Source organism: Vombatus ursinus, unplaced genomic scaffold, assembly GCF_900497805.2.
Source record: "Vombatus ursinus unplaced genomic scaffold, bare-nosed wombat genome assembly UNPS02014830.1, whole genome shotgun sequence".
In the NCBI taxonomy this organism is placed as follows: Eukaryota; Metazoa; Chordata; class Mammalia; order Diprotodontia; family Vombatidae; genus Vombatus; species Vombatus ursinus.
The window spans coordinates 12,877,432-12,891,552 of NW_020954608.1; the positions used below are offsets into that span (position 1 = coordinate 12,877,432).

The window sequence follows — 14,121 nt, forward strand, 5'->3', positions numbered from 1 at the left end:
AAAAAAAAACAGTTCTGCAAAACCAACCACCATATCAAGTGAATCTCGCAGCAGGTACAATATTCCATACTCATAGCTATTCACTTTTGCAGTGACTAAAAGGAATGATTCATTTTTGCATATCTCCTCCAGAGCCAAGCCATTTACATTGTTGTTGTTCTTGAATATATTGTTTTCCTTCTTCTTACTTCAGACTATATCCATTCATATAATTTTTCCCATACTTCTCATAAGTCTTCTTCTTTAACATTTCTTATTGCATAGTAACATGTCTTTACATAATATGCAGTTTGGTCATTCCCACGTTGATGAACTCCTACATGATTTCCAGTTCTTTGGTACTTCAAAACGTGCTTCCATTCATATTCATTCATAAGGGCTTCCACGGGCCCTTCCTATTTTTGACCTCCTTGAAGTATAGTAGCCGTAAGTGGAATCTTTGGGTTAAAGGGTACTTTGGACAAAGGTCATCTTAGTTACTTTTTAAGCACAATTCTAGATTGCTTCCCAGAATGGATCAATTCATGGCACCATCAACTGTTGATTAATACTTTTGATATCTTTGTCAGTTTTTTGGCTCTGTGATAAAACTTCAGAGGCTTGTTAGTCATTTGGAGCAGTCTTTCCTAAGGCTATTAATATTTTCCATTTCTTTCCATAATTTCGAGAATTATTTGTTCATATCCTTTGACCACTTAATGTATTGAGGAATGGCTTTTGTTTAAATATTTGCCTTGGATAGTTTACCCTTTTCAAAGACTTGATACAAAGATTTTTTTCCCCCAATCAGTAATTTTCCTCCTTATGCTAGCTGCATTGATTTTGTTCAAGGCCACTTGATTTGGAAGACAACCTAGTTTAGGTTCAGTCATACACTAAAATAGCTAATATTCATATGCTAAAATATTTTAAATCAAGAACAATTACACAGTAATATCCCTTTCATTTAATGTGCACTATAGCCACAGAAATTCTTCAAAGTTCCTGGTAGGTATTGAGTGTATAAGTTAAATTCTGAGTTACCTAGAATTTTTTTCTGTGAACTTTGAATTTTTGTGTTTAGTGAGTAGGTGTAAAAAAAATTTTGTGTGTGTGTGATATATAACAGATATATACACACATATATTCATATATAAGAAAAAACGAAGCTATAGACTGAAGTATAGGTTAAACTAGATAGTTACTGAGGTTCCCTTCTAATGCTCAAAAATGTTTTTTAAATGCCACATAAATACATTGTCCTAGTGACAAATTCCATAATTGCAACATGTTACAACATTCTTCTGTTTAAGTTAAAATTGTAGTGTGAATGTAAAGAAAATTGCTGACAATAGTATACAAAGTCAACTTTGAGTAGAGTTCTAATTCACTATTGAATTGAGAGGATTGAGATGGAGTAAGTAAACAGCAGAAGGTGCCTTGAATGTAGAATTGGAAATATTATGGATAGGAGGGTTAAAGATTAGGGAGTTAGGAAGAATGATTGATCTTTAAGCTTGTGTCATTTGTTTTTTTTTTTTAATTTTTCATCATAGACAGAATAATTTTGTTAGAGATTTAATGTTAACAAATCTATAAAGCAATCTTTTTTGGGGGGTGGAGGGGACATATTTCTTTGGCAATACATGCTTTTTTTTCCCCTATATGTCTACTAACAGTATTATAATAAACTTTGTGAAACAATTTTTCTTCAAGGCCAGTATAAGTGTACATTGCTTAATGTGATAAATGTTATACTAAAATTATGTTTGTTTTATTTTTGTTCTATTATCAATATACAGCAAAGCAACCTACTTACACTCTTTGGTATATATTGCTGTATATTGATAATAGAAAACCATTGACTGGTTGCATATAACTAGACCTTTTGTATAAACTTAATATATGCATGGTAAACACCTTGTTGGACAGTCAACTTAGAGGTTGCATGTTGCTCCACCAAGTCAATTTTTTTTAACTTACAACAGAATCTTTTATTCTCTTCATATTTATTCAGTGTGACTGTAAAGTTGTCTGCAAAAGCCTATCAGTTAGCTTATGCGTTCCTCAAGCAACCCCTAAATATGTGCACAAAACATTCTTACAAAGAAACTATAGGAATAAGAAAGCAGGCACATGAGTCAGTATTTGCTAGGTTTTTTCCCTCAATTATATATTTTTGGTAATATATCATCTGTGATTTTTTTTCCACAGTTCTTTCAAAATTGTACCATGAAATACATAAAATGCAGATTTCTTTTGTATGCATTTAGTCTAATCCAGCCTCTCTTCACAATTTTATCTTCTTAAGTGCCATTTCCATTTCCTCATGTTTGATTCCAAGTGTGGTGACACCATTCTCTTTGAAGATGAGAATAGATCACTATAGAAACTCTGACAAAGCTATTTCCATTTTGTGGTACTTTCTGTTTCCCTTCCAGTTTTCATCTATAAATACCCTGGATAATATTATTTAATTGGGTCTCATATCAAACTTTCTGTAGCATTGCCCTCCTTGCCTTTTCCCCACTCCAACCCAGAGCCAGAAACTAGGGTAGGGGTATGGGACTTTGTTCTAGGGCTGAAATTTGCACCAGGGCTGAAAAAGGATTGATGACAGCATTTGAATTCTTGTGAAGAAGGAAGTGGTAGAATCTGATTGAAGAACAGAACTAATGAAAAGATGGCAGGAGTTGGGGCAGTCTTTCATTGAGGTCCTTGTTGCTGTACCTCTCTGTCTTCAGCTTGCAGGGTTCCACTAGGCAAAAGGGGAGAGAAGGTAAGGCTGTGGCTGACAGACCCTGGCCCAGGCTTTAGCTCTGGAACCAACTGCATCATCAGTGGTGACCTATCTTCCAGCCGGGGAGAGAGGGCAGCAGCATAGCTGTTGAGCCTCTCAATGACCAGTGCTCAGAAATGGCTCTGCCTATGAATAGGGTAAGGAAAAGAGACCGTTCAGCTGCTTAGCTCCTACTCGTGGAGGATCGTGTCTTTCTGGGAAGTCTCTATCACCCCCTCCATCCTGGGAACCCTTTTTTCCCCAAATCTTTTTTTTTTGTTCTAATCTTAACAGACACCAAAAAAAGCACTTTTATATAAACTAGAACCCCAAAAGAGGATTGTACATGAGAAACCGTATTATTTTTCTCCATATCACATGATTATATACATAATGTTTCAGTGGTTCTCTTAATTTCTTTTTTTCTTCTTCTGGAAGGTCTTTTCTTTCCTTCAAAAGGCTCCCCACTGCTTCTCAAACTTTCTTACAACTAAGAGCCTGGGGTACAACGAAGAACAGCTGAGGTAGAGACAAAGGTGAACCTGAAAGCACCATTGCAGTGAAATATTGGGACAGCTAGGTGACACAGTGGATAGAACACTGGGCTTGGAGCTAGGAAGACTCATCTCCCCGACTTTAAATCTGACCTCATACCTCAGAAATTTATTAGCTGTGTGACCCTGGGCAAGTCACTTAACCCGGTTTGCCTCAGTTTCCTCATTTGTAAAATGAACTGGAGAAGGAAATGGCAAACCATTCCAGTATCTTTGCCAAGAAAACCTCAAACTGGGGTCACAAAGAGTCAGAGGTGACTGAAACCACTCAATAACAACGTAAGTGGAAGATTTGGCAATTAAGATATCACTGGTGACTTTGGAGAAAGCAGTTTCCCTTGAATCGTGAGGTCATAAGTCAGGTTGCAAAGGGTTTAAAAGAGTGAGATGAGAGGAATTGGAGAGGTACTAAGTATACATGCCTTTGTTTTCAGTAGTTTAGCTAAGAAGGGGAGAAGAGGCACAGGACATTACCCTGCAGGGCAAATCTATTCACTACTTTGAGCTTCTTAGAGCATTTTCCTCAACTATGAAAGAGATTAATTAGTTGCCAAATCTAGTCATTTCTACCTCTACAAGACTTCTCATCTCTCTCCTTTATCTCTGTTCATGTGACTAGCATGTTCGTTCAAGTCTTCCATCTCTTATTGCCTAGACTATTGCAGTAGCCTCCATATTGGTCTCCCTGCCTTCAGATTTTCCCCTCTCCACCTGATCTTCCAAACAATTGAAAAAGCAGTTTTCCTAAAGCACAGGTCGATGTCAGTGCTCTAGTCATTTCCAAATCATACCAACTTCCCTGTGGCCATCTTCCTAAAACCCCATTCCATTGCATCCTGGACTCTTTAACTGGAATCATGAACTCTGAAACACAAGATTCTCTTGCCTGGATGCATTCCTCCACGCCAGTTTCTGACAATTTCCAAACCATGCATCACTCCCTCCTACAGACACCCTTTCTAGCATCCCTTTATTTATTGTCTTTTCCCCGTTATGTTAAGGAAAATGTAAATTTGTAAAATAGTCGAAGATAAATGCTCAAGATGATTAGTAATTAAAGAGATGCACTGTAAAATAACTCAGGTTTCATCTCACAGCTGTTAGATTGGCAAAGATGACAAAAAAGGAAAATAACAATTGTTGAAAGGGCTGTGAAAAGTCAGGCAAATTAATGCATTGTTGGTTTAACAACAAATTGGTTCGGTAAGCAGTTTGGAACTGTGACCCCAAAGTCATTAAATTGCACACATTTTGACCCAGAGAAACTCCAAAGAGATTTAAAAAAAAAAAAAAAAGGAAAAAGATCGTTGTGCACAAAAAAATTTGTAGCAGCACTTTTTGTTGTAACAAAAGATTGGAAATAAAGAGAATGACCATCAATTAAGAATGGCTAGGCAAATTATGGTATATGAATCATTGAATATTATTGCATGGCAAAAAGGACGATTTCAGAGAAAACTGGCAAGTCTTGCATGAACTGGTTGGCAGGTTGGTTGGTTCATTGGTTGTCATCTTTCATTCCTGAAAAAAAACAAAATGACATCACTGTGTTGGAGTCAAGGTACAGTGTGGCCTACTATGACTGATCAATACAGGCTCAGATCTATCTACCACAGGTTGGGCACAAATAGTCCATGTGAACATTTGGAATGGAAATGTCTAAATTTGTGCATCTCGCCTTTCTTTTGAGCTACTGCAATTCTGCTTTGCTCATAGAGCACAGCACCTTCTTTGATGTGTGCACGCCATGTTGGATGGTCCTTTGCCAGCATCTACCATGTCATGCAGTCAATTCCAGAATTCTTCAGAGACACCTTGAGAGTGTCCTTGTATCGCATTTTTCTGACCACCATGTGAGCACTTTCCTCATATGCATTCTCCATAAAATAGTCTTTTAGGCAAACATTTGTTTGGCATTCGAACAACACGACCAGACCATCAGAGTTGCAGTCTCTGCAGTAGAGGTTGAGTGCTTGGCAGTTTAGCAAGAAAGGACAATGTCTGGTACTTTATCATGCCAGGTGATCTTCAGCATCTTCCTAAGACAATTCAAATGGAAGCAATTCAGTTTCTTGGCATGGCCCTGGTATACTGTCCAGGTTTCACAAGCATACAGCAATGAGGTCAGTACAATGGCTCTGTAGATCTTCAGTTTGGTAGGCAGTACATCTGATGTGAGGGCTGCTTTCCACTTTGGCATCCACCTGATCCAACCAACTTTCATCTATACCTCCAAGAAACTGTAACATGTGCACCAGCCACACCCTAATAAACCATTTCAGCGGAAGGGCTAAACCAGGGTGAGGGTAACCCCAGGGACTCAAACCCTTTGGTTAGTTAGTGGGTGTCTACCCCAAGCATGTGAAGACTTTCATGGCGGAATGGGCTGATGAGAGCAGTTTGTTTCAGTGGCCATGCAGGGGGCTGAAGCAGGCACTGTGGAGCACTGAAAGTTTGGTTAGATAGCAAAGATGCCAAGGTCATCCACAGCATCCTGAGCCATCACCAGTTGTTTTGACTTTGTCTTGCCACTGGATTTTGATGCATGAACTAATGCAAACTGAAAAATCAGGAGAACAATTTATACGGTAACAGCATTATAAAGGAAAACAGTGTGAAAGACTTAAGAACTCTGATGAGTGTAGTGACTAAGACCAGAGAACTGATAGGAAAACATGCTTACCCTCCTCCTGGCAAAGATTAAGACATTTTTAGACATGATAAATGTGTAGATTTGTTTTCCTTGACTGTGCTTATTTGTTATAAAGATTGAATTTTTCTTTTTTATACATAAAGGAAAAGATTTGGGTGAAAGTAAGTAGAGAAGCTAGGAATAAAATTGGCACGGAAGAAAAGAGGGTCCTTAAAGCATTTTTAAAATGCACTGAAGGAAGGTCAAAAGGAAACAGATGAGCCGCAAAGCTTTGAATGTAACATGTTTGTTTCATATTTTTAAAAAAGGAGCTCTGTGCAATAGATATCTGTGTTTTTATGTATAATCTTTTTTTATTCTGTTTTCTATGGAAATACACCTTTTGTTTTCATTAAATTTAGAATAATTTTTTAAGAAGAAAGTAAGGCCTTTGAGGGTATAGGCTATCTTACTTGCTTGTCTTTTTATCCCTAGCATTTAGTACAGTGCTTAGCACATAGTAAGTACTTAGTAAATGTTTTTATTTAATCCCCTATTTTAATCAGTCTTTCAGGCTCATTATACATGATTGTTCTCCTGCACAATATATTCTGTATCCCATTTCCATGCCTTTCAAGTGGCTAGCCTCCACATCTGTACTGTACTTCTTCCTCATCCCTGTCTCTTACAATAGCCTTTCTTTCAAAACTCAGGTGAAGCTACACACACACACACACACACACACACACACACACACACACACACACACACACACACACACACACGCACGCGCACGCGCACATGCTCCCCCAGTGGAATATAACCTTTTTTGAGGGCAAGATTGTTTGTTTTTTGTCTTGTTATGCTCAGAAGCTAAGACAATGTTTGACACATAGATACCAATTAATAAATTCTTGTCGATTAATTGATAGATGTTCTCCATGGTTCTGGTTCTGTTCTAACCTTTTGCACATTTTCCTAAAAACCATCTATCAAAGCTGGTCTCTCACGTGATATAGAATAGTTAGGATTAGATTCTTTCTCTAGATAAATACCAGAGAATGCTTTATTTCTGTGTCATCTCAGTGGATTAATTGATTGTTCATTTCTCAAAGAGCGTTTTCTCAAAGAGCATTTTTTCTTAATGCTTTTAAAATAAAAACTCCCAGAAGAAAATCCCATTAGTGTCCCTCCACCATATTAAGAATTCTCTTGGCTGAAACTTTAATTAAAATATTTGTCTGACAAGCTGGCTAGATAGACTAGTTTTGGGTTTTTTTCCAGGTGGTATAAGATAATTAAAATAATGAAAGTACCTGTGGACCCATCTGGTCAATCTCACCTTTCTTAAACTCAGAGCATTATAGCAACTTATACATTCTGTTTCCACTATCATAATCCAAGGCAGATACAAATTTACCAGGCAGGGAAATCTAGAGGCATTGAGCTAGAGGTCCTTACACACACACTTTAATTTTTCGTCACAAACTGCAACCATACTAGACATTTTTAGGGCCAATTTTAATTAATGTTTACTCTAGAACTATTCCAGAAAAGATCTAAAGATCAGACACCTCAGTTAAAAATGATATAATGGTGATGGATAGATTCTGATTATTCTTTTCAGTTTTCACATTCACAAATTCTTGTTTTGATCTGTTTTGCCATTTGAACTAATTTTAAAGCTCACATATACCTAGTTTTTGCCCTGCCATATCTCTATGCCTTTGGCCAAATGCTGTAAAAGTGAGAGCCCAGAGTTTCAGCTAAATTCCCTTTTATTCATTAGTTACTACTACTTGTCACAAGGAAAAAACAATGTTTGTATTTTACAAGTATCTGTCCTCTTAAATTCTCTAACAGGAATCCAATCTCACATGGTACTTTTAAGGCAATGATAGTTGTCCAAAATGTACATAATGTTTATTTTGAATTTAAGCTCCTGGAGAACAGGGACTCTTGTTTTTATTTCTGTATCCAGCTCCTAACATGGTGCCTAGCACATAATAGTTGCTTAATAAATATTAATTGATTAAGCAAACAAAGAATTAGCTTCTAGTAGTCATTCTAAAGGAAAATAATTCATCAACTTATCAATAAATATTCTTGGCTTTGAGTAATTGAGTAGCCTCAATCCAGTTGTTGATCATATTATGTTATAAATCTGGGAACCGAGGGAAGGAGATCACATTAGGTACAAAGATTTTAAAACTATTTAAGTTCTTTAAAAGGGAAGGGGATGTGTTAAATTTGTTACCAAGAGTCAGAAGTTACAATAACAATTAGATTCGAAAAGGAGAGTAGTCTCAAAAGACATATTGGTATACTGTTCTTATTCAGTCATTTCACTGTTTTGACCCCATTTGGGGTTTTCGTGGCAAAGATTTTGGAGTAGTTTGCCATTTCCTTCTCCAGCTCATTTTACAGATGAGGAAACTGAGGCCAACAGGGTTAACTGACTTGCCTAGGGTCTTGCCTAGTTAATAATTGCCTGAGGCTAGATTTGAACTCACGCAGGTCTTCCTGACTCCAGGCCCAACACTCTGTCCACTGTGCCGCCTAACTGCCCCAGTAGTATATTAGACTGTACAAAAACCATATATTACCTTTTTCTTTTTCGTTTATTTGTCATCAGCAAACATGAACATTTCAATATACAAAGAACAAGGATCGAATTGTGTGTGTTAAATTTAACACTATAGTAACAAAATCGCCTTATTTGTGTCTCCTTTGGAACTTTTTCCTATTCTGTATATTTGTAATATTTTAATAATTCTCCTTTCTTTTGCATACCTGCCAATACCACCTAACTCCCACCTTCTCCTTCAGTAGTCCTCCCTTTGATCAAATAAATAAAGTTAAAAGCAAAACAAATGATCATGTTGGCAATATATGAAAATATTTGTCTCTTTTGCAACTCTAGTCCATTGCTTCTCTGCCTAGACATGGGTGACATGCTTCATCATCTGTCTTCTGAAATCACAACTGGTTACTGCATTGATCATAATTCTGTAGTCTTCCAGAGTTGTTCTCTTTACATTGTGGTTTTTGTGTAAATTGCTATCCTGCCTATACCCCTTTTTATTCTTCATCAGTTCATACAAGTCTTTTCAGGTTTCTCTGCATCCATCACAGTCATCATTTCATAGAGAGAATGAAATTCCATTATGTTTGTATACTCCAGTTTGTTCTGCCATTCCCCAGTTGCTGGACACCTGCTTTGTTTCCAGTCCTTTGCTACAACAAAAAGAGCTGCTATAAACATTTTTGTAGACATGAGTTATTTGATCCCTTTGGAGAATATACCTTGTAGTAGTATCACTGAATTGAAAGAAGTTCACTGTTTAGTGATTACTGAGATATCATTCCAAGTTTCTTTCCAGATGAGTTGGACCAATTTGCAGCCCTACCAATAGTTCATCTTGACTGACCTTCCATAGCATCTCTAATAGTTGCCATTTTCATATTTGTCGTCTTTGTATATATGGCTATTGCATTGCACCTTACCATGCCAAGAAAGTGCAATAAATTCACTTCCATACTAAAGTTTGAGCAGCTTCCCCTTTCCTCATCAGAAAGATTGGTCCTACCATCCTGTTGATTTTGAGCAAGTCTCTGAGATAGAGTATACCTGACCTAATTTTGCAATTAGGGTAAAACCAAAAATCAGAACCTAGGTTTTCTGTTACAGTTCTATGGACTTTGTGGGCAATTAGTAAATACACGTGGAATGACTGATTTTGGTCCATTCTCCCTCAAATGCTAATTTACTAATAAAATAATGGAAGTCTGAGTTCTAGTCTGGGCTGTGCCTTTAATTAACTGTGTAGTTGTTGGATGCTAAGCGAGTCGTTTTACCTTAATGTTAAATTTTCTCAACTGTAATGTCAAGAGCCATAGGCTAGATGATTTCTAAGCTCCCTTCAATTCACTGTGATCACATCATGGATCCTTGAAATTTTTCCTCATGAATGACAAGAAATAAAGGCACATATAAGTTAAACACTGTTTTCCAAATGAGAAACTCCTTGCTATGGCAGTAGCCCAACTAAAGGATAGTACATGTAAAGATTTCTGCTTATCTTCCATCCTCTCTCTAAGGTAAAGATGACTCAACTCAGGGATATTCAAGGTAGCTTAGTAATTTATATTCAAAATTTCCATAATTTTCATGGCAAAGTAATTATGGAAACAAGAATAGGATGATAAGAAATGGAAACAAACTCTTACTATCAGATTACTAGATAAGAATGAATCCAATCACCTCATTGATAAGTAGTCAGTTATAAACTTTATCATAGGTTTGTTTCCTACATGCTGTAAGATTTCTTACGGTTTGAAATCTTTCCTTTTTTTAAGCCCTACAGTCACATATTTCTGTTTAGTCGCTTTCACCTGTGGTTCATATGAATCATCTTGGTCAAGCGTTGGCTTCCTGGCACTGCTTTTTTCTCTTTTGTCTTTACTGATTTCTGAAAGAGTAAAATATAAACAATTTAGCTCTCTCAGGAAAGTGTCTTTTTTTTTTTTCATGTTAACATAATTTGTGCTGGGGTCATTGAATTTAACTCCATGAGACTAGTCCTGGATGGTAATTTTGCATGAAATGTGTTTTCTAAATGACATCTGGTTTTCAAACTGCCCTTGGTTACATTGCTGTGTAACATCTGTATGCATTTAACTACCAGTAGCAGAGGGCTTTAGACAAGTGTAGGCAACTAAGTTAAATTCTTTGTTACAAATTAATAAAACCAAAAGAGGATTTATCTAGTATGTACTCTATTAAAAGCTAGAAGTTCACACTCAGCATTTAGTTTCAAGACTCATGTTGTGATATTAAAGCATAAAAATCAAAATCTTCTATTGAAATTTTAATGTAAACATTCTCTAATATGATTTCTAATTGTAAAAACTGCTTCAGAATTTACTAAGTATGATATGCTATGGATATGGAACAATACAATGATATATATCTTCTCTTCACAGTAAAATAATACTGAGAGTATTAACATTTGGGTTGTTGTGAGAGGTTAGAATCAGAAAATACTCCACAGATATAGATTACTGGAAATGTTAAACACTATGTTTTAGTATTTAATCAAGAGTAAGACAGATATCCTAGGAATCAGTCCTTAACCTGTCTATGCCAAGAGTCTGAATATTTGTGTTTATATTTTTAGATTTCTGTATTGATCTTTTATTGTGGCTTAAACTCAGCTCAAAATTTTTTGTCTTAAAATGATAACAGGGCATTTTTTAAAAAAATGTATTTTAATGTATTGTGGGGGGGAAGCATAATTAGTTATACTCTAATATATTATATATAATTAGGTATTTATTCTGATGAAATTTACTTCTCATCAGTGACCTCCTGTTGCCGACTTAGCAAAATACAAACTGCGTACCCCACCATTCGAGGCCCTCCATAATCTACTTTTCCAGTCTACTTTTCCAGCATTATTTTGTAGTACTCTCCTTTGTGCACTCTTTGTTTTAGCCAGTCTGGACTGTTGTAAAGCACTTAGCACAGTACTTGCGTGCTTGTTCCCTTCCCTGCCCCCCACCATTTTTTATTTCTTGATCTTTCGTCTTACTGCTGTGCCTCTGCTCACACTATTAATAGGTCTTGGAGAGACATCTTTCCCTCCCCCATTCCTCCTCACCCCACTCCTAGCATTTAAAATCATCTTCCTTTATGGCACATCTCAGGTGCCACCTCCATGTCAGGATTTATGATTCCCTTACTGGATGTAATCCTTGGCTCCAGGAATCTTTTCATGTTTAGTAGAGCTTAGCTAGAAATGCTCTATTAAGATGATGATTAGTTTTTGCATCCAAAGTTGCTGGTTGGTAAAAATGCCTGTTCTGAAAAAGAACGTTTATAGTGAAATAATCACTGGGTTAAGAATCAGAAGACCTAGATTGTAGAAAGTCTTGGCTGTGTCACTAATCAGTTACATCACCTTGGACAAGTTATTTAATTCCTAGGCTTTAATTTCCTTGACTTTAAAATAAAGATGTACTAGATGATCCAAAGTCCCTTCCAAATTTGATGGAGAAAGTTATGATTTCTTTGTCTCATCCGTATAGAACTAATTTTGAAGGAGTACTGTGTTGAATATTAAATTAAAACTACTTTATGCCTGTCTTTAAAATAAAAGTTTTATAGCTCCTAAATGCTGAATGATTCTTTGTTTTTCCCTTTTGTTTGATATATATTATTATTAACATAATACCAAAACATTTATAATGGAACAAGGCAATTTAAATTATGTATTATATTTAATAGAGGTCTCACTCTAGAGCTATCTAAACTTAAGGTGTTTTCATTGGAAACTTTTATGAGCCTCATTCCCATTCTTTCTAGGAGATAGAACTTTGTTTCTTTGGTAGTCTCTGAATATAACGGAGCCAGCCCAGTAGCAATCACATCCAGCAGAATAGTTAGCCAATAACGGTGCACTAAGGTGTGAAAGAGCAGCTGTAATAACAGATTATTATGCTTCTTCATTGGCTGAATAGAGATTTGATTTAGTAGATTATAGGTCACATTTCCCTGTTTCAGAAATGAATTTAATAAAAAGATAAATAAATTTGTAGCAGTTAAAGAAAGTTCAGAGTAGAACTTAGTAGGGTTCATAAGTTATTTAAAAGTCCTAAATTCCTTTAACTAAGACAAGTTGTTCTGTTCATTGTCCTTGGACATCTATAAAATGTTAATGCTAGGACCCTAAGTGAGCGATATTAGTTCCTGATTTAGATGAATAGGCTAATGTAATTTTTACCAGTTATTTCTTATGCTGAATTGTTTGTTATTGGGCAATCCTGGATGAGATCACACAGCAGATCATCAAAGTTATGCATTCTCACTTCTTTCCACTGCCTTTTTCTGTCTCCTGCTGGTCCACAGCATGGTAACATTGGGTGTGAGTATAGAATGAGCCTGAGTTAAGCCTTTTAGTGCTTGGAGCACCTATCATTCCTGGATTTTGAGCCTTAATCCTTTAGATGATGGTCCTGTGGGAAGAATGCTATTTTGTTATACTATTCGATTTTGACTTGACAAACCTTAATCTGTCTTTGGTAAATCCAAGCCTTGGGTTATTTTCCTGACTCATTGGTAGCATTCAGTTTTCAAGCCACACCAACCCAGGGAAAAGGGACAATTCAGGCTAGTTAGCTATTGGTGCTTTTTTCACTCCCCTGCCTGTTTCTAGCCCTGAAATCTGAGAGAGAAGACAAATTCAAAGACCACACATTGCTTGATTCCCAAGGAGTGTAGATTTTTGATCTTTTGCTGTATTTGGATAGAAACTTCAAAAAAACATTTATGTGTTTTGGGAAAGTGTTTTGATTCCTCTTATTTTAAAAGGGCAGTGCTGGTACTTCTGAGTCATTAGTGAAACAAAGTATTTCGTTCAGTGGAAAAGAAAAGGAGTGTTCTGCAAAGATAAAACCCTTAAAGATGCTTGTTATTATGTTAGTTAAATAGGTGTCTGGATGTATGTCTTATACAAATTTCAAAGCAATTGTATTATCTTTGTAATTCCCTTTGCGGTTTTAAAGGATCCTTAAAATTATCATATTGGATTAAAAGTGGAAATGATGATATAATGCATCTTTGCATAAGCAATTAAAACTTTTATGCTTCCTCATTTCTAGATTACCTCTCTTGTGACACTTCAGCTGTTAACTCTGGTTGGCCATGATGACCAGCTCGATGGACCAAAGTACAAATGCACTGTGTCTTTAGACTTCGTCAGAGCTATTGCAAGGTCAGACCAAAATAGACTTTAATGTAGTTGTCTGTAAGTTATGTAAGTGGTGTAACAATTTTAAAAGTAATAGCATTTGTTATTTAAAAGAGTTCGTTTGACCCCCAGGAATGAAGGAGAACCACTCAGGTGAGAGTCCATGGCTCTTTTGAAAACGCCCTCAGAGCCCATAGCACATTCTTTTTCCTTTTCTCTCCTCAGTGGGATGAATCTTTATCCGTTAGAAGTTTAGAAAGTATGTTTGATTTCTGAAAATAGCTAAAAACTAAGCTATTCAGAGCCAAGTCCAATGAACAAGGTGGGCAATCAAGATGGAAAATGCTGGTTTAATTGGAAATGAAATGTGACTCTAAAATGTGTGTGTGTGTGTGTGTGTGTGTGTGTGTGTGTGTGTGTGTGTGT

The 14,121-nt window shown here is 36.4% G+C and overlaps 1 protein-coding gene across 2 annotated transcripts in view; it reads left to right on the plus strand.

Moving 5' to 3' along the window:
- Positions 1-14,121, plus strand: part of ORC5 (origin recognition complex subunit 5) — a 95,473-nt gene that overhangs the window by 75,595 nt on the left and 5,757 nt on the right. For both annotated transcript variants that reach the window (XM_027838849.1, XM_027838850.1), the window contains one exon: positions 13,607-13,719. In XM_027838849.1, coding sequence (XP_027694650.1) covers positions 13,607-13,719 — 113 coding nt within the window. The remainder of the gene's footprint in view (positions 1-13,606; positions 13,720-14,121) is intronic.